Genomic DNA, 25,000 nt, shown 5'->3' on the forward strand with positions numbered 1-25,000 from the left:
GGGAATCCCGTGTGACGTCACGGAGCAAGCTCTCCGAATTGGGAAAGGCAGTCAGTGCACCGTACTGTCGTATTGCTGACTGGTCAGCTCACGCGACGGTGGTGGTTCTGTCATAGACAGGACGAGCTGAATGCCAACTCACGCATGCAGCGCGACATTAATTCCACAACAAACAAAGTCTGGTCTCCAGTGCTGTGTAGGGAATCCTGTGGGGACACCCCCGTGACATCACGGTGATATATCGTAGGGTAATTTTTGCCTGGAAAGCGATCCCCGTTCTAAGCATGGGCCAAACAGTGGAAATCTGCATACGTATATGTTGTGTTCTTATATCATACGAATCATATACACAAGCTTGTCTTTCATGGTTTCTTTATTACAGCAACGTCTTGTCCGCTTGCCGGTCTCATTCATAATAATTGTTACATCACCTTTGGTGTCCTTATATAAATCGGTTACCTGCTTCCTGGTCATGTGACCTCAGTAACCAATACACGACATCCCCCTTTTCCTTGGAAATAAACTTGAACCTTTAACAACCTCAGTACTGACCCTTAAAACAATGAAAACACGTTTTTCCTTTTCCAATCACAATTCACAATGCAAAACAAGAAAACACATTTTTCCCTTTTGTTCAATCACAATTCACAATTCAATACACAATATCTTTTGTGTAAGTGTAATTCAGCTCAAGACAACACAAAATCTTGGAGCCTTTCAGGTGCCTTTGTGACCCTTTGAGGTCTGGCCTTCGGCACCTCTGACCTTTCAATGTGTTGTGGTGTGTGCGTGACCTTATCCTGTACCTGTGTGTCCACATCAAGTGCACTCTCCTCTTGTGTGTTGTGTTCCTCCGTAGGCCTGTTTGTCACATATCTTTTCACATGTGTGGTGTTTCTCTGGTATCGTGCTCCTGTGGGTGATTCAACCACCACCTGACTTCCTGTTTTGCTCACCACTTTGTGTGGTGTCGCGTTGAATGGTGTGGTGAATTTGTCCACCTTGTCCTGCTGTATGAGCACCGTGTCTCCAACGTCCACCTTTGAGTACTGAGCTCCCCGTCGTTCATCAGCATACAGTTTTGCTTTACCCTTTTGCTCTGCATCTCTGTCACGTACTTCCAGCGATGCTGTGTGTGATCCACAGAGATCTGGCAACTTTCCTCTCATTTTCCGATTAAAGAGCAGTTCAGCAGGGCTTTTCCCAGTAGTAGCATGTTCTATGCTCCGGTACACAGTCACATACTTTCTCAGCTCACGTTTCCAGTCCAGTCCTTCTGCTTGAGCGATCCTTATTCTCTTCATCAGCGATGAATTCTGACGCTCAACTTCTCCATTCGCTTGAGCCCATTTTGGAGTCGTCTTCACGTGCGTGATTCCATTTGTCTCGCAGTACTCCTTGAACAATTCAGCCTTGAACTGGGGACCCCCATCCGATCTGCAGGAAACTGGTAGTCCATGCCTGCTAAACATGGACTCCAGGCTGTCAATGACCTTCTCCGCAGTTGTGGAAGTCATAATGTCATATTCATAGTAGCGACTGTAGTAATCTACCACCACGAGTATGGAGTGATTGGTTGGCAGTGGCCCTAGCAGATCTATGGCAATATCTTGCCAGGGACCATCCGGTAGACTTGTAGATCTCAGTGGTTCTGGTGGGTCAGGTCTGGCTACAATTTGACATCCATGACATGCCTTACAGTACTTCTCAGCTGCTCTCTCCATGCCAGGCCACCAAACCTTGGTTCTGAGATGTTGTTTGGTTCCCACTATTCCCAGATGCCCTTCATGGGCTAGTGTGAGTGCTCGTGCTTGCAGGCTCTGTGGCAGCACTATGCGTGTCCCTCGTAGCACGATGTATCCTATTGTACACAACTCATTAACAATCGGTGCATATTGTTTACAATTATCAAAACATCCATTTGTTAGTGCATTGCGAACCTCAATCAATTCTGTGTCGGTAGCAGATGCTTCCTCTATCTCTCGTGTAGTAAGTGCTTTGGGTGTAGCGCTCATTGCCACAAATCAAACATACTCATCTGAGTCATGTTTGTGCACCTCTCTTCTTGCTGAATGTCCTAGCAGCCGTGACAACGGGTCTGCTATGTTTTGTTTCCCCGGTACATATACAACTCTGAAATCATAAGGTTGTAATCTGAGAACCCATCTCTCTATGCGTGCACATGGTTTAGATCGAGGACCGTATATGACCTCTAGTGGTTTATGGTCAGTGATTAAATCAAACCTCCTACCATACACATAAGGATGTAATCTCTCACAAGCCCACACTAGACCTAAAGCTTCACGCTCTGTCTGAGAGTATCTACGCTCACAGTCTGTCAAGCTGCGGCTCACATAGCATACAGGTACCATCTTTCCCTGCTGGTCCTGCACTAGCACTGCTCCTAAACCTACAGGACTTGCATCTGCAATTGCCTTAGTTGGTGCTTCCTTGTCAAAATAGGCTAGTGTGACAGTTTTGGCTAGTTCATCCTTTAGAACCTGGAATGCTTTTTTCTGCTCTGGACCAAACTCAAATGGCACCTCTTTTCTAGTCAGGCATCGTAATGGCTCTGACAGTGTTGCAAAACCTGGTATGAACCTGGAACTGAATCCTACGAGACCCAGGAAACTCCTGACCTCTGAGGCATTCTCTGGTTCTCTGGCCTCCACAATAGCTCTCACCCTCTCCTCTGTTGGTCCTATGCCCTTCTCTGACAGGAGTATCCCCATGAAAATCAACCTGTCCATGTTGAATTGACACTTCCCTGGGTTTAGTGTTAAACCGCACTCTGAGAGCCTCTTCAGAACAGCATGTAAACTCTTGTCATGTGTTTCCTGATCTCGTGCGTGCACTATCACATCATCTGAGATGTTCTCAACACCCTCAATGCCAGCTAATGTATTGGCTATCTCATGCTGGTATTGCTCACTGGCTGATGAGACACCAAAAATTAACCTTTTGTACCTGTACAGTCCATTATGTATTGCAAAAGTGGCTATTTCCCTTGACTCTGGGGTCAGCTCTAACTGATGGTAGCCCCATTTAAGGTCTAGCTTGCTAAACACAGTTGAGCCATTCATGCCTTGCAAAATGTCATCCACAGTAGGAATGGGGTACCGTTCCCTCACAATTGCTTCATTGGCCCTCCTCATATCTAGACACATTCTGATATCTTTGTCAGGTTTTGGAATTATCACCACTGGGTTCACCCAAGGGGTGGGGCCTTCGACACTTTCCACAATGTCTAAATCAATTAATTCCTTAATTTTATTTTCCACCGCCTCCCTGAGGTGGTATGGTATGCGTCTAAGTGGCTGGGCCACTGGCTTAACCTGTGGGTCTATGTATAAACTAATCTGCTTGGTGTTCAATTTCCCTACACCCTTGAACACACCTGGATATTGCTGCTTGAGTGTGTCTTTGATGTCGGTCACCACAGAGACATTTTCACCTATTTTCAACACTCACAATTTCATGGCTGTCTTTCTACCCAATAGTGGTTCACCATTACCCTTAATTACAATGAATTCTGCCTGTTCAGACCTGTTACCAATGGTAATTTCACATTCAAAAATCCCCTTAATTGGGAGAGGTTCACTGGATGAGTAAGGGTACAAACTCCTCTTTTCTTTTGGCACATAGGAATTACATTTTATCTTTTCTGCCTTGAGTTTTTCCCATGCATTTGTTCCCATCACATTGCTTTTAGCACCTGAGTCAACTAACATTTCCACATTTACTCCCCCCACACAAAATGTAAGGCCCTTTCCCAATTCCCCCCTTCTCCATCGCCCTTAGCCCTTCCCCTTGCTGATGCGCGTTCACGTGAGGAGGAAGGGTTATCTCAATTCTCTTTGGAGCGAGGGGTAGGGCCAAGGGCGAGGGTTAGGATCCCCTTCAAACCAAGGGATATCGCGACCAGACTTAAAACGGAGGGACATGACACAGAGGGCGGAAGGCGGACGAGGTAAGACGCCTTTTCAGTCCTTTATTATGGAACTTATGGAAGAATATGATATTAACCAATATTATTTGAATGTGTTAACAATCTGCATCGCCAAAAATATCGCAATCTCTAGCAAAGGTTAACGTTACCTCACTTGAACTAACGATATGCTACGGCGTTGCATTCATACAACGTTACGGTAACGTTACCCATTAATTTCGCATCGGCGCTTTATTATTTTGTATTTACCGCCGGTGCCCCGGTGGAACAACTCGGATGCAAACTACTAGCTTAACTAGCAGGCATCAGTCCGACCCCCAGACCACGATATGTCAACATTCTGCAGTTTTGGAGCTCTTAAAAGCCGTGAAATAGCCTACTGTACCTACATAACGCTGCCGCTGCATAACGTTGGCTACTCGCTGCAGTGATAGCTGGTATGGTTTTATCATGACCAATGTTATGATAATCCCCACAAGTTGCAAAAGTTACATAACTAATTAGCAATGGTGTTGTTTTTCCCCCCCAGGCAAACCAGCTATGGAGCAGACTGCAAGCTGCTGTACAGCCTGTACATTGGATGGAGATGAATCACGATTGTCCTAAATGTTGTTGAATTTGAAACATTATCATTCATATTATTATTAGCATACCACGACTTCCATGATAGAAAATGACTCTGTTCTTAATGATATTAAAAACAATGAACACAGTGACCACAGCCCCTTCTTTCTATATTGTAAATTGTTTTTCCTTTTTCTAACCCTGTAGGCTATATGATATATAACTGTACCCATTTTATACAAACTGTTAATACAATAATCAATGAATCAGGTACAACTGTTGAGCAGTGTGTCAGAATGAGCTATATCTAGCTGAATGACATTCTGGTGGGCTACCAAGATGAGACAAAATTACAATATATTTATTTCATCATAACCACAGCCATAAATATTTACGTTCCATCTCTTCTCCCAAAATAGCCGATCTACAGCTTATAGCAGTGGTTTCCAAAGTGGGTTATGGGGACCCCCAGGGGTCCTTGAGAGAGTTCCAGGGGGTCCCCAGCTAAATGATAGTTTGGAACCAAATGGACCCATAAGGGTCCATTTGTACACTCTTAGAGTTAATTAACATTGATTTTACAATATAAATTGGGGATCCCAGAGACAGAAATGCCATCAAATGGGGGTCCATGGACTAATGCATGTCACACTGGTGGTCCGTGACACTGCTAGATTCGTAAAAATATATGGGGTGCCTGGCATATCTCTTCAAATGGGGGTCTGCGGGCTAATTCGTGTCAATTTGGGGGTCCTTGACATGAAAAATTTGGGGACCACTGGCCTGTAGTGAGCTTGCAGATCAGCTATTTTCTGAGAACAAGTTGTATATCAATATATCAATATCTACAAGGACGAATATTTAGGGACGTTCCAATTCCTAGGGTGATGATTTATCCCCCTACCCCTTGACACTCATTATGAAGGGACAAGGGGAAGGGGCAAGGGGTAAGGGGTAGGGCCAAGGGCTGAGGGGTAGGGTTAAAAAAGGAATTGGGAAAGGGCCTAAGTTTCTCTGACATGTCGTCTTCTTTCACATTAAATGCAAACTCATCATCATGCTCTACCTCCACTGTGTTCACATTTTGGTTCCTTGATCCTCTTGTGCGACACATCTTGGAGTAGTGGTCCCTCCCGTTGCATTTGTGACATGTCTGTCCTCGCGCAGGGCATTTTGGATCCCTTGCCATGTGATCAGCACGTCCACACCTGAAGCATTTCCTCTCCGATGTGGCGCCTTCTTGGTCTCTTTCCGGTGGTTTCCCTCTCGATGCTGGATATTTCCCTCCTTTTTGTGTGACGCGATGCACGGTCTCGGTGTCCCTCCTGTCTTCAGCCAGAGAAATGGCCGCCATCTGTTCTTCAATCCTCTCACATTGTGAGGATAACTCCAATGTGCGGGCAAGCGTCAGTGCATGCCCTTCCTCCAGTAATTTTCTGCGCACATATGTTGACATACATTTATTCAGGATAGCGTCTCTAATCTGGTTGTCAGTGTCGGCTTGAAAACCACAATCCCTCGCCGTTCGTCTCAGACGTGTTGCAAACTGTTGTATGGTCTCGCCTGGTTCCTGGCACAACTTGTGAAACGTCTGGCGGGCAAACGCTGAGTTGACTTGGGGCACAAAGTACGTGTTCAGTGCCGTGACTGCCTTCGCGTATTCCGTCGCCTCCCCGGTGTCCGGTAGAGTGGAAAACACATCCTGGACGTCTGGTCCCGCCAGGTGTAAAAGAAGAGCCCTTCTCCTCTGCTTCACCACGGCCGCGGCAGCCGCGTTATCCCCTCCATCAACGATTATCAGTCCCTTCCCATCTGCGTACAATTCGAATGAAATTAGCCATCGCGTCCACCTCGGTCCGAGAGTAGCTGGATCCGTGTAACATGCAAACTGTTGGATCCCCGACTTCTCCATGCCGTCCGCGTAACTCCGTTTTCCACACCTCGTCGCCAATGTTGTGTTCTTATATCATACGAATCATATACACAAGCTTGTCTTTCATGGTTTCTTTATTACAGCAACGTCTTGTCCGCTTGCCGGTCTCATTCATAATAATTGTTACATCACCTTTGGTGTCCTTATATAAATCGGTTACCTGCTTCCTGGTCATGTGACCTCAGTAACCAATACACGACAGTATATACACTATATAATATAATGCAAAAGGGTTGGAGCAGAGTGTTGTCTCCAACTCAAACACTCTGTGCCTCAGCTCAGCTGTGGAGTTCAGGTGCGACCTTCCTCCAGAGGAAGAGATAGAGAGAGATTATAGATGCTCTGCTGGCTGTTGTTTTTCTTTTTTTTGGTTATTCGGAAAGATCCCCATTAGCTGATGCCATGGCAGTCAGCTAGTCTTTTGGGATCCACACGAAACATGTTACAAATTGCAACAAAACAAAACAAAAACACAACACATGAATATCAATATGTGACTGAGAGACAGCAGTGTAAACCCTCACTTCTCAAGCACATTACTATACTCCCCGTTTTTGAGCATGTCCAAACAGAATGTGTATTTATTTAATCTTTATTATAATATAATTATAATTATAATTATAATTATTATAATATAATATAATTAAAATAATAGTGTATATAGGCAGGGTAACCAGCCAAAAACACCATTACAGGCGTATTGTTGACGTAGCGTTAGCTCACGCGTCCTGTGGTGTATAGCCTGTCTGTCGACCTGTGGGCAGGGACACAGACAGGACAAGTGGCGCGTCAATTCACGCATCCGTGGGGCATATTCCGTGGGCTGGAGTTGACCTGCGGCGGCGCAGCGAAACAACAGTCCTGCCAGGCTAGCATTGAACACAGCACACTATACAGGCGGATTGTCGCTGGGGCGACTTCCGCGTCTGTATGGCTGTGACTTTTTGCCTCGCCTCGTGAGAGAGAGCCCCCGGGTGTGTATTGCGGCAAAAAACGTTCACGCACTCCGGTGTAGATTGCGTGGTAGAACCCGTGCGGACGGGGGAAGCCACGGAGCAAGTTTCCTCCGAATTGAGCCACTGCACTTTGCAGTTCAGAAAGCCGACGCTGAGTCGTCCCTCTCGGGGTTTGATCGTGGCTCGTTTGTAGTTAAAACTACCAAATCCCTTGGGATCAGAGCAGACAGTCTATTCAAACACCACACGAGTGTATGGCTGCCGTGGCAGCCATCTTCTGCGTTGAGTCTGAGTCTGAGTCTGCCAGGAGCAAGCCCTGAAATCACAGCCCTTTGCACACTACTGTATATACGGCGTATTGCTGACGGGGTCAGCTCACGCGTCCGCGATGTAGTTTCGCCAATTTCGGTAACACAGCGGAGTGTGCCGCGGCTGTCGGGCGGAGTACACTGTACGGTGTATCACGGCAAGGCCGTTCACGCACCTATAGGTGTAAACTTGCATGGTATAATCCGGTTACCGGTTCGAAACCACAAGGTAAGCTCCTTCTCATCCCGAGAATGCACTATGGCTATCTAGGCGCAGCTAGTCAACACAGGCCTATTTTGTCACTACTTCAGCACCGGCTTATACGCGGCGCTTATGTGACCATAATGGCCCGGACCTTTAGGAGCTGCAGCTACTGGCTTCCAGGCTCCCCAGGCAGCAGCAGCGGGCAATGCTATAGATACCCTTCGATGAGGCGCCATCTGTGGCGGCCCCAATCCAAGCTGCGATAGGAGAACCAAGCTCCCCCAATGACGCTGCCTATTGAGCCATCGGCCATGTTCGGCCAAAAGGCCAGTGCTTTGCTACAGCATCCTAAGGAGGCTGTGGAGGTGTACAGGATGTGCACCTCCACAAGCAGCCGTGAGCAGCTTGCCTCGGTTGCCCTCAGGCTGTGCAACCCCAGTCAGGTTGGCAGTTCCAGGGACCTACGTGTTCGGTTACAGGCCAACCGGTGGGGTATGGCTAAAATGTGCTCGGCGGGCTAAGCCCATCCCTCAGTCCTGACAGTTAAGGCCCCAGACCCCACCCGCTGTCTCTCGGGACAGCGGCTGTCCTGGAAGACAATTCAGTTGGACCCCTGGGTGGGTTCCACTATGTCTTCGGGGGGTTGTGTGCTGCTTACAGCACTCTCCTGGCAAGGAAGGGCTGAGGGTCTGGCAAGCCATCCTCCAAGACGACTGGCTTGCCATGCTCGACCGGGGATGTTTATACTCAGATCCCGGGTCGGACACACTGACGCACTGACCGGCTTGTCTTAGACGATGGAACCTTTGAGTCCCGTATCCTCCCATTCGGCATATGTCTAGCCCCCTGATTGGACGCAGTCCTTGGCGGGAGGGCCTTTGCATCCTAAATTGGATAACTGAATGGTGTGTGCTCACTCAGAGGTGCAGTGCCACAACAATGTGGCCAGGCACCTGCAGCACTTTGGGCACCTAGGCCGGCACCTCGACAAGAGGCCTTGCAGGCGTCAACTCTCACAGTCCGCAACGCTCCTCGGCATGTGTTAGAGGGCAAAGCAGGGACTCGGTCCCTTGCTCTAGTAGTCGGGCCTCAGGCTGTGCCTCCGCCCCTTAGGGCCGAGGGCAGTCACGGTGCACCCTGTGTCTCCGGCTCTTCTGAACATGCGGCCAGTGCATTATCTGTCATTCACAGTCATGCACTACGCGGGCGTATCGTTGACAGCGTCAGTTTACACGTTCCACGTTGTTCCAGCGAATAATTCTGTCTGTTCACACAGCAGAATGTGACTGTCAGGGGTGAGCAGAACCACCATAAGGTTGTATTACGGCATGGCTGTGTAAACACCTGGGTGTAATTCTGTGTGTTGGAGACCGGCTACCGAAGCCACGGAGTGAGCTCCCTCCTCATCCAGAGGTATTCCCCCTTACATATGAAATATGTTGGGTGGAGAGGTAGTCTCTTCACTCAGAGAACAAAGGTTACCAAGTAACCATACGTTCTTCTCATGTGTAACACACACCGCAGCGAAGTCTCCCGATTGGTATCTGATTATTTCCATAAGGACGAGAAGGTTTCTCGGTGCCGCGGAAACTACCTTTCCCCGAGGCTTCAAGTCGAAGAAAGACGGTAAGTCCGCTTTCTTTTACCGGGTTAATACTAACTTGGTGGGTAATTTAGCTTTGCATAGTGGCCCGGCGTGGCCCTAGCTAGCGTTGTAGTTAGTTCTACTATAAATTACCCGTGTGACGGTCTGTAACGCGGCTAGAAACAGCCAGTTTTTGCTTCCACACAAACTTTCGTTGGCCTCAGGGTCTCGAACGTGTGACGGACTTGAACGGTGTTAGAGAGCCAATTAAGCCCGTGGAGACTTGGGCTGCAATGGCTTCTCACAGGACAGCATTCTTGCCGTTAGCGGCCACAAGAATGCCCCTGTCTGGACTTCACTCATTGGCTTGTGAAACAATCCAGCAGGCATATGGGTGGGCAGGCAGGCCAGCCCCAACAGGAACATGTACACATTCCACACAGGGCCTCGCTGCCACATGGGCTTCGAGGTGCCCTCCAATCTGAGATCTGTGGGACAGCCTCTTGATCGACGCTGTCAGCATTTATCAGGTTCTACCATATGTGGTATCAGTGTGGCGGCCAGCACCCTTCTCACTGTGTGTGTGCTTAGCTCCGCAGCATAAACGCGATGGGAACTATGCACAAAAACGAAGGCCATCCACTTTTTACTTGTAAAACTGTGATGCGACAATAAGGATCGTTCTGGTTCTGAGAACAGGGCTTCAACAGTCAGCTGACCGAGTGTTCGGCAGGCTGACTTGAGCGGGAGCGCAGGCCCTGCAGACGGCAGTAACCTCGTTACAAAGAAAAGAAGAGCATTTCCTGAAGGGTGCCCTGAGGCTCAGAGGGGCTCAGGTTAGGGACCCAATCAGGCCCATCTGGGGTTAACCCTGGAGGCTCTACGACCTTTAGTCAGTGAGCCTGACATGCTCAAGACAGCAGCCTTGTCGGCGTCACATCTGCAAGGAGAAATGGGAGAGTTGTGAGCTCTATTAATCCATATTGAGCTCTGCAGGCCTATGCCGGATGATGGTATAGTCTTATGCCCCAAACCGGCCTCTCTCCCAAATGTTTTCGAAAGGGCACGTCTCAATCAGGTGGTTGAGCTCTGCCCTACCGTCGTCACACAGACAGTCGACGTACAAAGATGGAGTCGGTCCCCACTCTGCCCTATTGGAGCACTAGAGTCGGACGTCAGGGCCACACAAGGCCCACAGAATAACGGACCAACTCTTTGAGTGCTTCAAGTGAGAGTGCATGGATCACAGAGGTTATCCAGCACACAAAGAGGCAGGAGTACCAGTGCCGCCTGGAGGGCAGGCACACTCCACCTGGGGACGCTGCGGAAAGGTGCGTCTCTGACAGAGATTTGCACAGCGGCGACTTAGTCTACTCCGTCTACATTCACCCGGTTATACCGGCTGAACATGCAGCATTCGCTCCCTTCGGGGAGTTGGTCTCGCATGCTACTCAGCGGTGGGTGTCATTGTCACCTTCACCAGTCAAGCCAGCCTTGCGTCTGGTGGGCTGGCTTGGGCGGCCCTCCACCCCTGCCGTCTCTGGCCTTAGTGCCTTGCGGGGCCGGGCTCTGGGTGGCGTCTAGCACCTGAGCATTTGGCGGCGGATGGCGTCTGGCTGTCCGGCCGTTCCAGGGGTTGTAAATACATTACATTGAACATACATGATAAATAATTCAAAATGTAGTATGTGCTGGGTCGGAGCCCACTGGCGGTGTCTTCGGGGTTCTGGGACTGCTTCGCTTCCTCACGAGGTGTCTTACAGAGTTCCCCTTACATATGAAATATGTTGGGTGGAGAGGTAGTCTCGATACGATAGAGAACGTATGGTTACTTGGTAACCTTTGTTCTCTGAGTGAAGAGACTACCTCTCCACCAAGATGTCGCTCAGAAGTGGTGTCGATCAAGTAAACCAGTGTAATCACGCACACCTGGGCCTTATATACCCGTGCGTGCCAGTACAACTGGTGTGTCTTAAAGAGATATCCACGTCACAAGTGAGGTGGGGTCATTCCCCTTACATATGAAATATGTTGGGTGGAGAGGTAGTCTCTTCACTCAGAGAACAAAGGTTACCAAGTAACCATACGTTCTTACTGGCTAACTTTATGGTAGAGCTGTGTTCTTACTGGCTGACTTTGTGGTAGAGCTGTGTTCTTATTGGCTAACTTTGTGGTAGAGCTGTGTTCTTACTGGCTAACTTGATGGTAGAGCTGTGTTCTTATTGGCTAACGTTGTGGTAGAGCTGTGTTCTTACTGGCTAACTTTGTGGTAGAGCTGTGTTCTTATTGGCTAACGTTGTGGTAGAGCTGTGTTCTTACTGGCTGACTTTGTGGTAGAGCTGTGTTCTTATTGGCTAACGTTGTGGTAGAGCTGTGTTCTTACTGGCTGACTTTATGGTAGAGCTGTGTTCTTACTGGCCAACTTTATGGTAGAGCTGTGTTCTTACTGGCTAACTTTATGGTAGAGCTGTGTTCTTATTGGCTAACGTTGTGGTAGAGCTGTGTTCTTACTGGCTAACTTTATGGTAGAGCTGTGTTCTTACTGGCTAACTTTATGGTAGAGCTGTGTTCTTATTGGCTAACGTTGTGGTAGAGCTGTGTTCTTACTGGCTAACTTGATGGTAGAGCTGTGTTCTTATTGGCTAACGTTGTGGTAGAGCTGTGTTCTTACTGGCTAACTTGATGGTAGAGCTGTGTTCTTATTGGCTAACGTTGTGGTAGAGCTGTGTTCTTACTGGCTAACTTTATGGTAGAGCTGTGTTCTTATTGGCTAACGTTGTGGTAGAGCTGTGTTCTTACTGGCTGACTTTGTGGTAGAGCTGTGTTCTTATTGGCTAACGTTGTGGTAGAGCTGTGTTCTTACTGGCTGACTTTATGGTAGAGCTGTGTTCTTACTGGCTAACTTTATGGTAGAGCTGTGTTCTTATTGGCTAACGTTGTGGTAGAGCTGTGTTCTTACTGGCTAACTTTATGGTAGAGCTGTGTTCTTACTGGCCAACTTTATGGTAGAGCTGTGTTCTTACTGGCTAACTTTATGGTAGAGCTGTGTTCTTACTGGCTAACTTTATGGTAGAGCTCGGCGATGCCTTGGTGTGTCCAGTCCTTCCCCAGCGTGGGCAGGATGTGACCTATGACATCTGACCTGTGGAGGCAAACACAGGATGTGACCTTTGACCTTTGACATCTGACGACATTTGACCGCATTACACCCACACAACCTGACCTTTGACCTCATTACACCCACACAACATGAAGAATCAGTGGGTGGATTTTTTTTGCGCCCTGGGTTCTCTCTGTGTGTTCTGAAGCCTTTTGAGCTGCAATGAAAACAGGCAAACAGGCCTCAACAGTGACGTCTGCTGGCAAATCCCTATATCACATATGGGATTTGAGGACTCTTACATAACAGGCCACAGGCAAACCAGAGGACTTGTTTGAGCCAGAAAACCCCAGACCACAGAAAATCTACTGAATGTTAAAATGACTAGCGTTTGGACCTGTGCTCTTCATCAGTCAGCCATGACTCTGATGAAGACCACATGGACCTGTGGTCTTCATCAGTCAGCCATGACTCTGATGAAGACCACATGGACCTGTAGTCTTCATCAGTCAGCCATGACTCTGATGAAGACCACATGGACCTGCTCTTCATCAGTCAGCCATGACTCTGATGAAGACCACATGGACCTGCTCTTCATCCGTCAGCCATGACTCTGATGAAGACCACATGGACCTGCTCTTCATCAGTCAGCCATGACTCTGATGAAGACCACATGGACCTGCTCTTCATCAGTCAGCCATGACTCTGATGAAGACCACATGGACCTGCTCTTCATCAGTCAGCCATGACTCTGATGAAGACCACATGGACCTGTAGTCTTCATCAGTCAGCCATGACTCTGATGAAGACCACATGGACCTGCTCTTCATCAGTCAGCCATGACTCTGATGAAGACCACATGGACCTGCTCTTCATCAGTCAGCCATGACTCTGATGAAGACCACATGGACCTGCTCTTCATCAGTCAGCCATGACTCTGATGAAGACCACATGGACCTGTTCTCTCCATCAGTCAGCCATGACTCTGATGAAGACCACATGGACCTGCTCTTCATCCGTCAGCCATGACTCTGATGAAGACCACATGGACCTGTAGTCTTCATCAGTCAGCCATGACTCTGATGAAGACCACATGGACCTGTAGTCTTCATCCGTCAGCCATGACTCTGATGAAGACCACATGGACCTGCTCTTCATCAGTCAGCCATGACTCTGATGAAGACCACATGGACCTGTAGTCTCCATCAGTCAGCCATTACTCTGATGAAGACCACATGGACCTGCTCTTCATCCGTCAGCCATGACTCTGATGAAGACCACATGGACCTGCTCTTCATCCGTCAGCCATGACTCTGATGAAGACCACATGGACCTGTAGTCTTCATCAGTCAGCCATGACTCTGATGAAGACCACATGGACCTGTAGTCTTCATCAGTCAGCCATGACTCTGATGAAGACCACATGGACCTGTAGTCTTCATCAGTCAGCCATGACTCTGATGAAGACCACATGGACCTGTAGTCTTCATCAGTCAGCCATGACTCTGATGAAGACCACATGGACCTGCTCTTCATCAGTCAGCCATGACTCTGATGAAGACCACATGGACCTGTAGTCTTCATCAGTCAGCCATGACTCTGATGAAGACCACATGGACCTGCTCTTCATCAGTCAGCCATGACTCTGATGAAGACCACATGGACCTGCTCTTCATCAGTCAGCCATGACTCTGATGAAGACCACATGGACCTGCTCTTCATCCGTCAGCCATGACTCTGATGAAGACCACATGGACCTGTAGTCTCCATCCGTCAGCCATGACTCTGATGAAGACCACATGGACCTGCTCTTCATCAGTCAGCCATGACTCTGATGAAGACCACATGGACCTGCTCTTCATGGCAGACTCTGATGGTAGAGCTGTGGTCTTCATCAGAGTCATGGCTGACTCTGATGAAGACCACATGAAGAGGTCTGAAAAAAAATCATTAACATGGTGAATCACACCTTGATGACATCATCAAGATGTGATATCACCATGTTAATGATTTTTTTCATTCCTCCAGTTCTAGGAAACACAGAATGGGGGGGACTTTTTTAAAATGATTTCCACACAACAGCTCTAAGGTATGTTAATGACATAGTAAAATGTTTAAAATGAGTGGTATCCCCCTTTAACTGAAAAGCTGGAATTTGCGCATTTGCAAATCTGGTCACACGTGTCTGTTCTGCTCCAGTGTTCTCTCCTCCTCCTACAAACGTATCGCTATCAAAATGCACTTAAAACACTAGCATGTCTGAGAGGTCATTAAAACACTAGCATGTCTGAGAGGTCATTAAAACACTAGCATGTCTGAGAGGTCATTAAAACACTAGCATGTCTGAGAGGTCATTAAAACACTAGCATGTCTGAGAGGTCATTAAAACACTAGCATGTCTGAGAGGTCATTAAAACACTAGCATGTCTGAGAGGTCATTAAAACACTAGCATGTCTGAGAGGTCATTTTGACCCTTTTTTTTCAAAGACTGTTCACTGTGAGTGGACGACACCATAAAGCACTACACTTGTTTACAAGAGGGTCCACCTTGTTCAATTCATCAAAACATTTAGAGACGTATACAAAATAGGACACTTCTATATAAAGCCAAAGAACAGAACATGGAATTGATGGGAGCGGTCAGGGCGTTTCTACCTGGTGATGGTTCCATCGATGTCGGAGATGACGATCTTGTCGTCCCAGCTCCACAGGTAGATGGCGCCCTGGCACCTGCAGGTGCCCTGGTACTGCGTGGTCACGCTGAACACCACATCGTTGGGCCCCTCCTTCAGATGGAGAGACAGCTGTTGGGGGGGGGGGGGGGGGGGGGGGGGTTACGGTGAAATGGGTGACCTGATGAAATACGTGACCATCTCTTGGACTTCACACAACTTAATATGGAGGTGTTTAACCCATTTTGGGCAGGAACCCCTTTTGGTGTTTTAAACATTATGTTATAATTTAGCTATCATGATTTTTCAAAAATAGCAGATCTACAAGCTCGTAGCCACGCTATGAGCTTGTAGATCTGCTATTTTGCAATAGCTGAAGTATAACATAATGCTTAAAACACCAAAAGGGGTTCCTGTCCAGAATGGGATACGTACGTATCCTGGCTAATACGTAGCCTGAATACAGCTAGTCTGAATAAAACAAACCATAATGAATTTACGTTTTGGCCTAGAGAGGTTCTGGCCTAGAGAGGCTCTGGCCTATAGAGAGGTTCTGGCCTATAGAGAGGTTCTGGCCTAGAGAGGTTCTGGCCTATAGAGGCTCTGGCCTAGAGAGGCTCTGGCCTAGAGAGGTTCTGGCCTATAGAGGTTCTGGCCTAGAGAGGTTCTGGCCTAGAGAGGTTCTGGCCTATAGAGGTTCTGGCCTATAGAGGTTCTGGCCTATAGAGGTTCTGGCCTAGAGAGGTTCTGGCCTATAGAGGCTCTGGCCTAGAGAGGCTCTGGCCTAGAGAGGTTCTGGCCTATAGAGGTTCTGGCCTAGAGAGAGGTTCTGGCCTATAGAGGTTCTGGCCTAGAGAGGTTCTGGCCTATAGAGGTTCTGGCCTAGAGAGGTTCTGGCCTAGAGAGGTTCTGGCCTATAGAGAGGTTCTGGCCTATAGAGGTTCTGGCCTAGAGAGGTTCTGGCCTAGAGAGGTTCTGGCCTAGAGAGGTTCTGGCCTATAGAGAGGTTCTGGCCTAGAGAGGTTCTGGCCTATAGAGAGGTTCTGGCCTATAGAGAGGTTCTGGCCTAGAGAGGCTCTGGCCTATAGAGAGAGGCTCTGGCCTATAGAGGTTCTGGCCTAGAGAGGCTCTGGCCTAGAGAGGTTCTGGCCTAGAGAGGTTCTGGCCTAGAGAGGTTCTGGCCTAGAGAGGCTCTGGCCTAGAGAGGTTCTGGCCTAGAGAGGCTCTGGCCTAGAGAGGCTCTGGCCTAGAGAGGTTCTGGCCTATAGAGAGGTTCTGGCCTATAGAGGTTCTGGCCTAGAGAGGTTCTGGCCTATAGAGAGGTTCTGGCCTATAGAGGCTCTGGCCTAGAGAGGTTCTGGCCTATAGAGAGGTTCTGGCCTATAGAGAGGTTCTGGCCTATAGAGGTTCTGGCCTAGAGAGGTTCTGGCCTATAGAGAGAGGCTCTGGCCTAGAGAGGTTCTGGCCTAGAGAGGTTCTGGCCTATAGAGAGAGGCTCTGGCCTATAGAGGTTCTGGCCTAGAGAGGTTCTGGCCTATAGAGAGGTTCTGGCCTATAGAGGCTCTGGCCTAGAGAGGTTCTGGCCTATAGAGAGGTTCTGGCCTATAGAGAGGTTCTGGCCTAGAGAGGCTCTGGCCTAGAGAGGCTCTGGCCTATAGAGAGGTTCTGGCCTATAGAGAGGTTCTGGCCTATAGAGGTTCTGGCCTAGAGAGGTTCTGGCCTAGAGAGGTTCTGGCCTAGAGAGGTTCTGGCCTATAGAGAGAGGCTCTGGCCTAGAGAGGTTCTGGCCTAGAGAGGTTCTGGCCTATAGAGAGAGGCTCTGGCCTATAGCGGTTCTGGCCTAGAGAGAGGTTCTGGCCTAGAGAGGTTCTGGCCTAGAGAGGCTCTGGCCTATAGAGGTTCTGGCCTATAGAGGTTCTGGCCTATAGAGGTTCTGGCCTAGAGAGGTTCTGGCCTATAGAGAGGTTCTGGCCTATAGAGAGGTTCTGGCCTAGAGAGGTTCTGGCCTAGAGAGGTTCTGGCCTATAGAGAGGTTCTGGCCTATAGAGGTTCTGGCCTATAGAGGTTCTGGCCTATAGAGGTTCTGGCCTAGAGAGGTTCTGGCCTATAGAGAGGTTCTGGCCTATAGAGAGGTTCTGGCCTAGAGAGGCTCTGGCCTAGAGAGGCTCTGGCCTAGAGAGGTTCTGGCCTAGAGAGGTTCTGGCCTAGAGAGGCTCTGGCCTAGAGAGGTTCTGGCCTATAGAGGTTCTGGCCTATAGAGGTTCTGGCCTAGAGAGGTTCTGGCCTATAGAGGTTCTGGCCTAGAGAGGCTCTGGCCTAGAGAGGTTCTGGCCTAGAGAGGTTCTGGCCTATAGAGGTTCTGGCCTATAGAGGTTCTGGCCTAGAGAGGCTCTGGCCTAGAGAGGTTCTGGCCTAGAGAGGTTCTGGCCTAGAGAGGTTCTGGCCTATAGAGGTTCTGGCCTATAGAGGTTCTGGCCTATAGAGGTTCTGGCCTAGAGAGGTTCTGGCCTAGAGAGGTTCTGGCCTAGAGAGGTTCTGGCCTATAGAGGTTCTGGCCTATAGAGAGGTTCTGGCCTAGAGAGGCTCTGGCCTAGAGAGGCTCTGGCCTAGAGAGGTTCTGGCCTAGAGAGGTTCTGGCCTATAGAGGTTCTGGCCTATAGAGGTTCTGGCCTAGAGAGGCTCTGGCCTAGAGAGGTTCTGGCCTATAGAGGTTCTGGCCTATAGAGAGGTTCTGGCCTAGAGAGGCTCTGGCCTAGAGAGGCTCTGGCCTAGAGAGGTTCTGGCCTAGAGAGGTTCTGGCCTATAGAGGCTCTGGCCTAGAGAGGTTCTGGCCTATAGAGGTTCTGGCCTAGAGAGGTTCTGGCCTATAGAGGTTCTGGCCTAGAGAGGTTCTGGCCTATAGAGAGGTTCTGGCCTATAGAGAGGTTCTGGCCTAGAGAGGTTCTGGCCTAGAGAGGCTCTGGCCTATAGAGAGGTTCTGGCCTATAGAGGTTCTGGCCTAGAGAGGTTCTGGCCTAGAGAGGTTCTGGCCTATAGAGAGGTTCTGGCCTAGAGAGGTTCTGGCCTATAGAGGTTCTGGCCTAGAGAGGTTCTGGCCTAGAGAGGTTCTGGCCTATAGAGGTTCTGGCCTAGAGAGGTTCTGGCCTATAGAGGTTCTGGCCTAGAGAGGTTCTGGCCTATAGAGGTTCTGGCCTAGAGAGGTTCTGGCCTAGAGAGGTTCTGGCCTATAGAGGTTCTGGCCTAGAGAGGTTCTGGCCTAGAGAGGCTCTGGCCTATAGAGAGGTTCTGGCCTATAGAGGTTCTGGCCTAGAGAGGTTCTGGCCTAGAGAGGTTCTGGCCTATAGAGAGGTTCTGGCCTAGAGAGGTTCTGGCCTATAGAGGTTCTGGCCTAGAGAGGCTCTGGCCTATAGAGAGGTTCTGGCCTATAGAGAGGTTCTGGCCTATAGAGGTTCTGGCCTAGAGAGGTTCTGGCCTAGAGAGGTTCTGGCCTAGAGAGGTTCTGGCCTATAGAGAGAGGCTCTGGCCTAGAGAGGTTCTGGCCTAGAGAGGTTCTGGCCTATAGAGAGAGGCTCTGGCCTATAGCGGTTCTGGCCTAGAGAGAGGTTCTGGCCTAGAGAGGTTCTGGCCTAGAGAGGTTCTGGCCTATAGAGGTTCTGGCCTATAGAGGTTCTGGCCTAGAGAGGTTCTGGCCTATAGAGAGGTTCTGGCCTATAGAGAGGTTCTGGCCTATAGAGAGGTTCTGGCCTAGAGAGAGGTTCTGGCCTAGAGAGGTTCTGGCCTAGAGAGGCTCTGGCCTAGAGAGGTTCTGGCCTAGAGAGGTTCTGGCCTAGAGAGGCTCTGGCCTAGAGAGGCTCTGGCCTATAGAGGTTCTGGCCTAGAGAGAGGTTCTGGCCTATAGAGAGGTTCTGGCCTATAGAGGTTCTGGCCTATAGAGGTTCTGGCCTATAGAGGTTCTGGCCTATAGAGGTTCTGGCCTATAGAGGTTCTGGCCTATAGAGGTTCTGGCCTATAGAGGTTCTGGCCTAGAGAGAGGTTCTGGCCTATAGAGAGGTTCTGGCCTATAGAGGTTCTGGCCTATAGAGGTTCTGGCCTATAGAGGCTCTGGCCTAGAGAGGTTCTGGCCTATAGAGAGGTTCTGGCCTAGAGAGGCTCTGGCCTAGAGAGGCTCTGGCCTAGAGAGGTTCTGGCCTAGAGAGGTTCTGGCCTATAGAGGTTCTGGCCTAGAGAGGTTCTGGCCTATAGAGGTTCTGGCCTAGAGAGGTTCTGGCCTATAGAGAGGTTCTGGCCTATAGAGAGGTTCTGGCCTAGAGAGGTTCTGGCCTAGAGAGGCTCTGGCCTATAGAGAGGTTCTGGCCTATAGAGGTTCTGGCCTATAGAGGTTCTGGCCTATAGAGGTTCTGGCCTAGAGAGGTTCTGGCCTATAGAGAGGTTCTGGCCTATAGAGAGGTTCTGGCCTATAGAGAGGTTCTGGCCTAGAGAGAGGTTCTGGCCTAGAGAGGTTCTGGCCTAGAGAGGCTCTGGCCTAGAGAGGTTCTGGCCTAGAGAGGTTCTGGCCTAGAGAGGCTCTGGCCTAGAGAGGCTCTGGCCTATAGAGGTTCTGGCCTAGAGAGAGGTTCTGGCCTATAGAGAGGTTCTGGCCTATAGAGGTTCTGGCCTATAGAGGTTCTGGCCTATAGAGGTTCTGGCCTATAGAGGTTCTGGCCTATAGAGGTTCTGGCCTATAGAGGTTCTGGCCTATAGAGGTTCTGGCCTAGAGAGAGGTTCTGGCCTATAGAGAGGTTCTGGCCTATAGAGGTTCTGGCCTATAGAGGTTCTGGCCTATAGAGGCTCTGGCCTAGAGAGGTTCTGGCCTATAGAGAGGTTCTGGCCTAGAGAGGCTCTGGCCTAGAGAGGCTCTGGCCTAGAGAGGTTCTGGCCTAGAGAGGTTCTGGCCTATAGAGGTTCTGGCCTAGAGAGGTTCTGGCCTATAGAGGTTCTGGCCTAGAGAGGTTCTGGCCTATAGAGAGGTTCTGGCCTATAGAGAGGTTCTGGCCTAGAGAGGTTCTGGCCTAGAGAGGCTCTGGCCTATAGAGAGGTTCTGGCCTATAGAGGTTCTGGCCTAGAGAGGTTCTGGCCTAGAGAGGTTCTGGCCTATAGAGAGGTTCTGGCCTAGAGAGGTTCTGGCCTATAGAGGTTCTGGCCTAGAGAGGTTCTGGCCTAGAGAGGTTCTGGCCTATAGAGGTTCTGGCCTAGAGAGGTTCTGGCCTATAGAGGTTCTGGCCTAGAGAGGTTCTGGCCTATAGAGGTTCTGGCCTAGAGAGGTTCTGGCCTAGAGAGGTTCTGGCCTAGAGAGGTTCTGGCCTATAGAGGTTCTGGCCTAGAGAGGCTCTGGCCTAGAGAGGTTCTGGCCTAGAGAGAGGTTCTGGCCTAGAGAGAGGTTCTGGCCTAGAGAGGTTCTGGCCTAGAGAGAGGTTCTGGCCTAGAGAGGTTCTGGCCTAGAGAGAGGTTCTGGCCTAGAGAGGTTCTGGCCTATAGAGGTTCTGGCCTAGAGAGGCTCTGGCCTAGAGAGGTTCTGGCCTAGAGAGGTTCTGGCCTAGAGAGGTTCTGGCCTATAGAGAGGTTCTGGCCTAGAGAGGTTCTGGCCTAGAGAGGCTCTGGCCTAGAGAGGTTCTGGCCTAGAGAGGTTCTGGCCTAGAGAGGTTCTGGCCTAGAGAGGTTCTGGCCTAGAGAGGTTCTGGCCTAGAGAGGCTCTGGCCTAGAGAGGTTCTGGCCTAGAGAGGTTCTGGCCTAGAGAGGTTCTGGCCTAGAGAGGTTCTGGCCTATAGAGGTTCTGGCCTAGAGAGGTTCTGGCCTAGAGAGGTTCTGGCCTAGAGAGAGGTTCTGGCCTAGAGAGGCTCTGGCCTAGAGAGGTTCTGGCCTAGAGAGGTTCTGGCCTAGAGAGGTTCTGGCCTAGAGAGAGGTTCTGGCCTAGAGAGGCTCTGGCCTAGAGAGGTTCTGGCCTAGAGAGGTTCTGGCCTAGAGAGGTTCTGGCCTATAGAGGTTCTGGCCTAGAGAGGCTCTGGCCTAGAGAGGTTCTGGCCTAGAGAGGCTCTGGCCTATAGAGGTTCTGGCCTATAGAGGTTCTGGCCTAGAGAGGTTCTGGCCTATAGAGGTTCTGGCCTAGAGAGGTTCTGGCCTATAGAGGTTCTGGCCTATAGAGGTTCTGGCCTAGAGAGGTTCTGGCCTAGAGAGGTTCTGGCCTATAGAGAGGTTCTGGCCTATAGAGAGGTTCTGGCCTAGAGAGGTTCTGGCCTATAGAGAGGTTCTGGCCTATAGAGAGGTTCTGGCCTAGAGAGGCTCTGGCCTAGAGAGGTTCTGGCCTAGAGAGGTTCTGGCCTAGAGAGGTTCTGGCCTAGAGAGGTTCTGGCCTATAGAGGCTCTGGCCTAGAGAGAGGTTCTGGCCTAGAGAGGTTCTGGCCTAGAGAGAGGTTCTGGCCTAGAGAGAGGTTCTGGTCTAGAGAGGTTCTGGCCTAGAGAGGTTCTGGTCTAGAGAGAGGTTCTGGTCTAGAGAGGTTCTGGCCTAGAGAGGTTCTGGCCTAGAGAGGCTCTGGCCTAGAGAGGTTCTGGCCTAGAGAGGTTCTGGCCTAGAGAGGTTCTGGCCTAGAGAGAGGTTCTGGCCTAGAGAGGTTCTGGCCTAGAGAGGTTCTGGCCTAGAGAGGTTCTGGCCTAGAGAGAGGTTCTGGCCTAGAGAGAGGTTCTGGCCTAGAGAGGTTCTGTTCTAGAGAGGCTCTGGCCTAGAGAGGTTCTGGCCTATAGAGGTTCTGGCCTAGAGAGGTTCTGGCCTAGAGAGAGGTTCTGGCCTATAGAGGTTCTGGCCTAGAGAGGTTCTGGCCTAGAGAGAGGTTCTGGCCTATAGAGGTTCTGGCCTAGAGAGAGGTTCTGGCCTATAGAGGTTCTGGCCTAGAGAGGTTCTGGCCTAGAGAGAGGTTCTGGCCTAGAGAGAGGTTCTGGCCTATAGAGGTTCTGGCCTAGAGAGGTTCTGGCCTAGAGAGAGGTTCTGGCCTAGAGAGAGGTTCTGGCCTATAGAGGTTCTGGCCTATAGAGGTTCTGGCTTAGAGAGGCTCTGGCCTAGAGAGGTTCTGGCCTAGAGAGGCCCTGGCCTAGAGAGGTTTCAGCCTAGAGAGGCTCTGGCCTAGAGAGGTTCTGGCCTAGAGAGGTTCTGGCCTAGAGAGGTTCTGGCCTAGAGAGGCCCTGGCCTAGAGAGGCTCTGGCCTAGAGAGGTTCTGGCCTAGAGAGGTTCTGGCCTAGAGAGGTTCTGGCCTAGAGAGGTTCTGGCCTAGAGAGGTTCTGGCCTAGAGAGGCCCTGGCCTAGAGAGGTTCTGGCCTAGAGAGGTTCTGGCCTAGAGAGGTTCTGGCCTAGAGAGGTTCTGGCCTAGAGAGGTTCTGGCCTAGAGAGGCCCTGGCCTAGAGAGGCTCTGGCCTAGAGAGGTTCTGGCCTAGAGAGAGGTTCTGGCCTAGAGAGGTTCTGGCCTAGAGAGGTTCTGGCCTAGAGAGGTTCTGGCCTAGAGAGGTTCTGGCCTAGAGAGAGGTTCTGGCCTAGAGAGAGGTTCTGGCCTAGAGAGGTTCTGGCCTAGAGAGAGGTTCTGGCCTAGAGAGGTTCTGGCCTAGAGAGGTTCTGGCCTAGAGAGAGGTTCTGGCCTAGAGAGGTTCTGGCCTAGAGAGGTTCTGGCCTAGAGAGAGGTTCTGGCCTAGAGAGGTTCTGGCCTAGAGAGAGGTTCTGGCCTAGAGAGAGGTTCTGGCCTAGAGAGGTTCTGGCCTATAGAGGTTCTGGCCTAGAGAGGTTCTGGCCTAGAGAGAGGTTCTGGCCTAGAGAGAGGTTCTGGCCTAGAGAGGTTCTGGCCTAGAGAGGTTCTGGCCTAGAGAGAGAGCCCTTACATGTTCAAACAAACAAATAAACGCCAGAATGAACAGTAAAGAGATGCATATCGGGTTAGGTCATATCGGGTTAGGTCATATCGGGTTAGGTCATATCGGGATAGGTCATATCGGGTTAGGTCATATCGGGTTAGGTCATATCGGGTTAGGTCATATCGGGTTAGGTCATATCGGGTTAGGTCATATCGGGATAGGTCATATCGGGTTAGGTCATATCGGGTTAGGTCGAGCTGTGGAATGGATTGGATAACGATTTTTTTTTTATAGTACAATAAACAAATTCAAGAAGTTGTATAAATCAAAAGTAGTATATAGATTACTCTCTCTCTCTCTCTCTCTCTCTCTCTCACACACACGTGTACAGAGAGGCCTCATTAACATTATAATGGCCCCATTATATGGCCCCATGCACCATACATAAGAGTCCAGGTAATACAGTTTCAGCATTCATTCACCTGAAAGCTACCTGACAGACACCACTGACAACTGCTGAGAAGACACTGCTGCTGTGATTCAGATTCAATATGCTGCCGAACAACAAGAAGAGAAAGTTTGAGGACGAACGCCGTGTATTCAACCCTACTTGGAGAGAACGCTTTATGAACGCCGTGTATTCAACCCTACTTGGAGAGAACGCCGTGAATTCAACCCTACTTGGAGAGAACGCCGTGTATTCAACCCTACTTGGAGAGAACGCCGTGTATTCAACCCTACTTGGAGAGAACGCCGTGTATTCAACCCTACTTGGAGAGAACGCCGTGTATTCAACCCTACTTGGAGAGAACGCCGTGTATTCAACCCTACTTGGAGAGAACGCCGTGTATTCAACCCTACTTGGAGAGAACGCCGTGTATTCAACCCTACTTGGAGAGAACGCCGTGTATTCAACCCTACTTGGAGAGAACGCCGTGTATTCAACCCTACTTGGAGAGAACGCCGTGTATTCAACCCTACTTGGAGAGAACGCCGTGTATTCAACCCTACTTGGAGAGAACGCCGTGTATTCAACCCTACTTGGAGAGAACGCCGTGTATTCAACCCTACTTGGAGAGAACGCCGTGTATTCAACCCTACTTGGAGAGAACGCCGTGTATTCAACCCTACTTGGAGAGAACGCCGTGTATTCAACCCTACTTGGAGAGAACGCCGTGTATTCAACTCTACTTGGAGAGAACGCTTTATGAACGCCGTGTATTCAACCCTACTTGGAGAGAACGCCGTGTATTCAACCCTACTTGGAGAGAACGCCGTGTATTCAACCCTACTTGGAGAGAACGCCGTGTATTCAACCCTACTTGGAGAGAACGCCGTGTATTCAACCCTACTTGGAGAGAACGCCGTGTATTCAACCCTACTTGGAGAGAACGCCGTGTATTCAACCCTACTTGGAGAGAACGCCGTGTATTCAATCCTACTTGGAGAGAACGCCGTGTATTCAATCCTACTTGGAGAGAACGCCGTGTATTCAACCCTACTTGGAGAGAACGCCGTGTATTCAACCCTACTTGGAGAGAACGCTTTATGAACGCCGTGTATTCAACCCTACTTGGAGAGAACGCCGTGTATTCAACCCTACTTGGAGAGAACGCCGTGTATTCAACCCTACTTGGAGAGAACGCCGTGTATTCAACCCTACTTGGAGAGAACGCCGTGTATTCAACCCTACTTGGAGAGAACGCCGTGTATTCAACCCTACTTGGAGAGAACGCCGTGTATTCAACCCTACTTGGAGAGAACGCCGTGTATTCAACCCTACTTGGAGAGAACGCTTTATGAACGCCGTGTATTCAACCCTACTTGGAGAGAACGCCGTGTATTCAACCCTACTTGGAGA

General features: G+C 49.8%; 1 protein-coding gene across 1 annotated transcript in view; it reads right to left on the reverse strand.

Annotated features, from left to right (window-relative positions):
* The window catches only part of LOC306918927 (phosphatidate phosphatase LPIN1-like), a gene marked incomplete at both ends in the record, with an annotated part of 88,160 nt that overhangs the window by 4,339 nt on the left and 58,821 nt on the right, over window positions 1-25,000 (reverse strand). Inside the window, 2 exons of the mRNA XM_079531764.1 lie at window positions 12,556-12,642; window positions 15,257-15,405. Coding sequence (XP_079387890.1) covers window positions 12,556-12,642; window positions 15,257-15,405 — 236 coding nt within the window. The remainder of the gene's footprint in view (window positions 1-12,555; window positions 12,643-15,256; window positions 15,406-25,000) is intronic.

This window comes from Electrona antarctica (genome assembly GCF_951216825.1).
Source record: "Electrona antarctica genome assembly, contig: scaffold_261, whole genome shotgun sequence".
Lineage (NCBI taxonomy): Eukaryota > Metazoa > Chordata > Actinopteri > Myctophiformes > Myctophidae > Electrona > Electrona antarctica.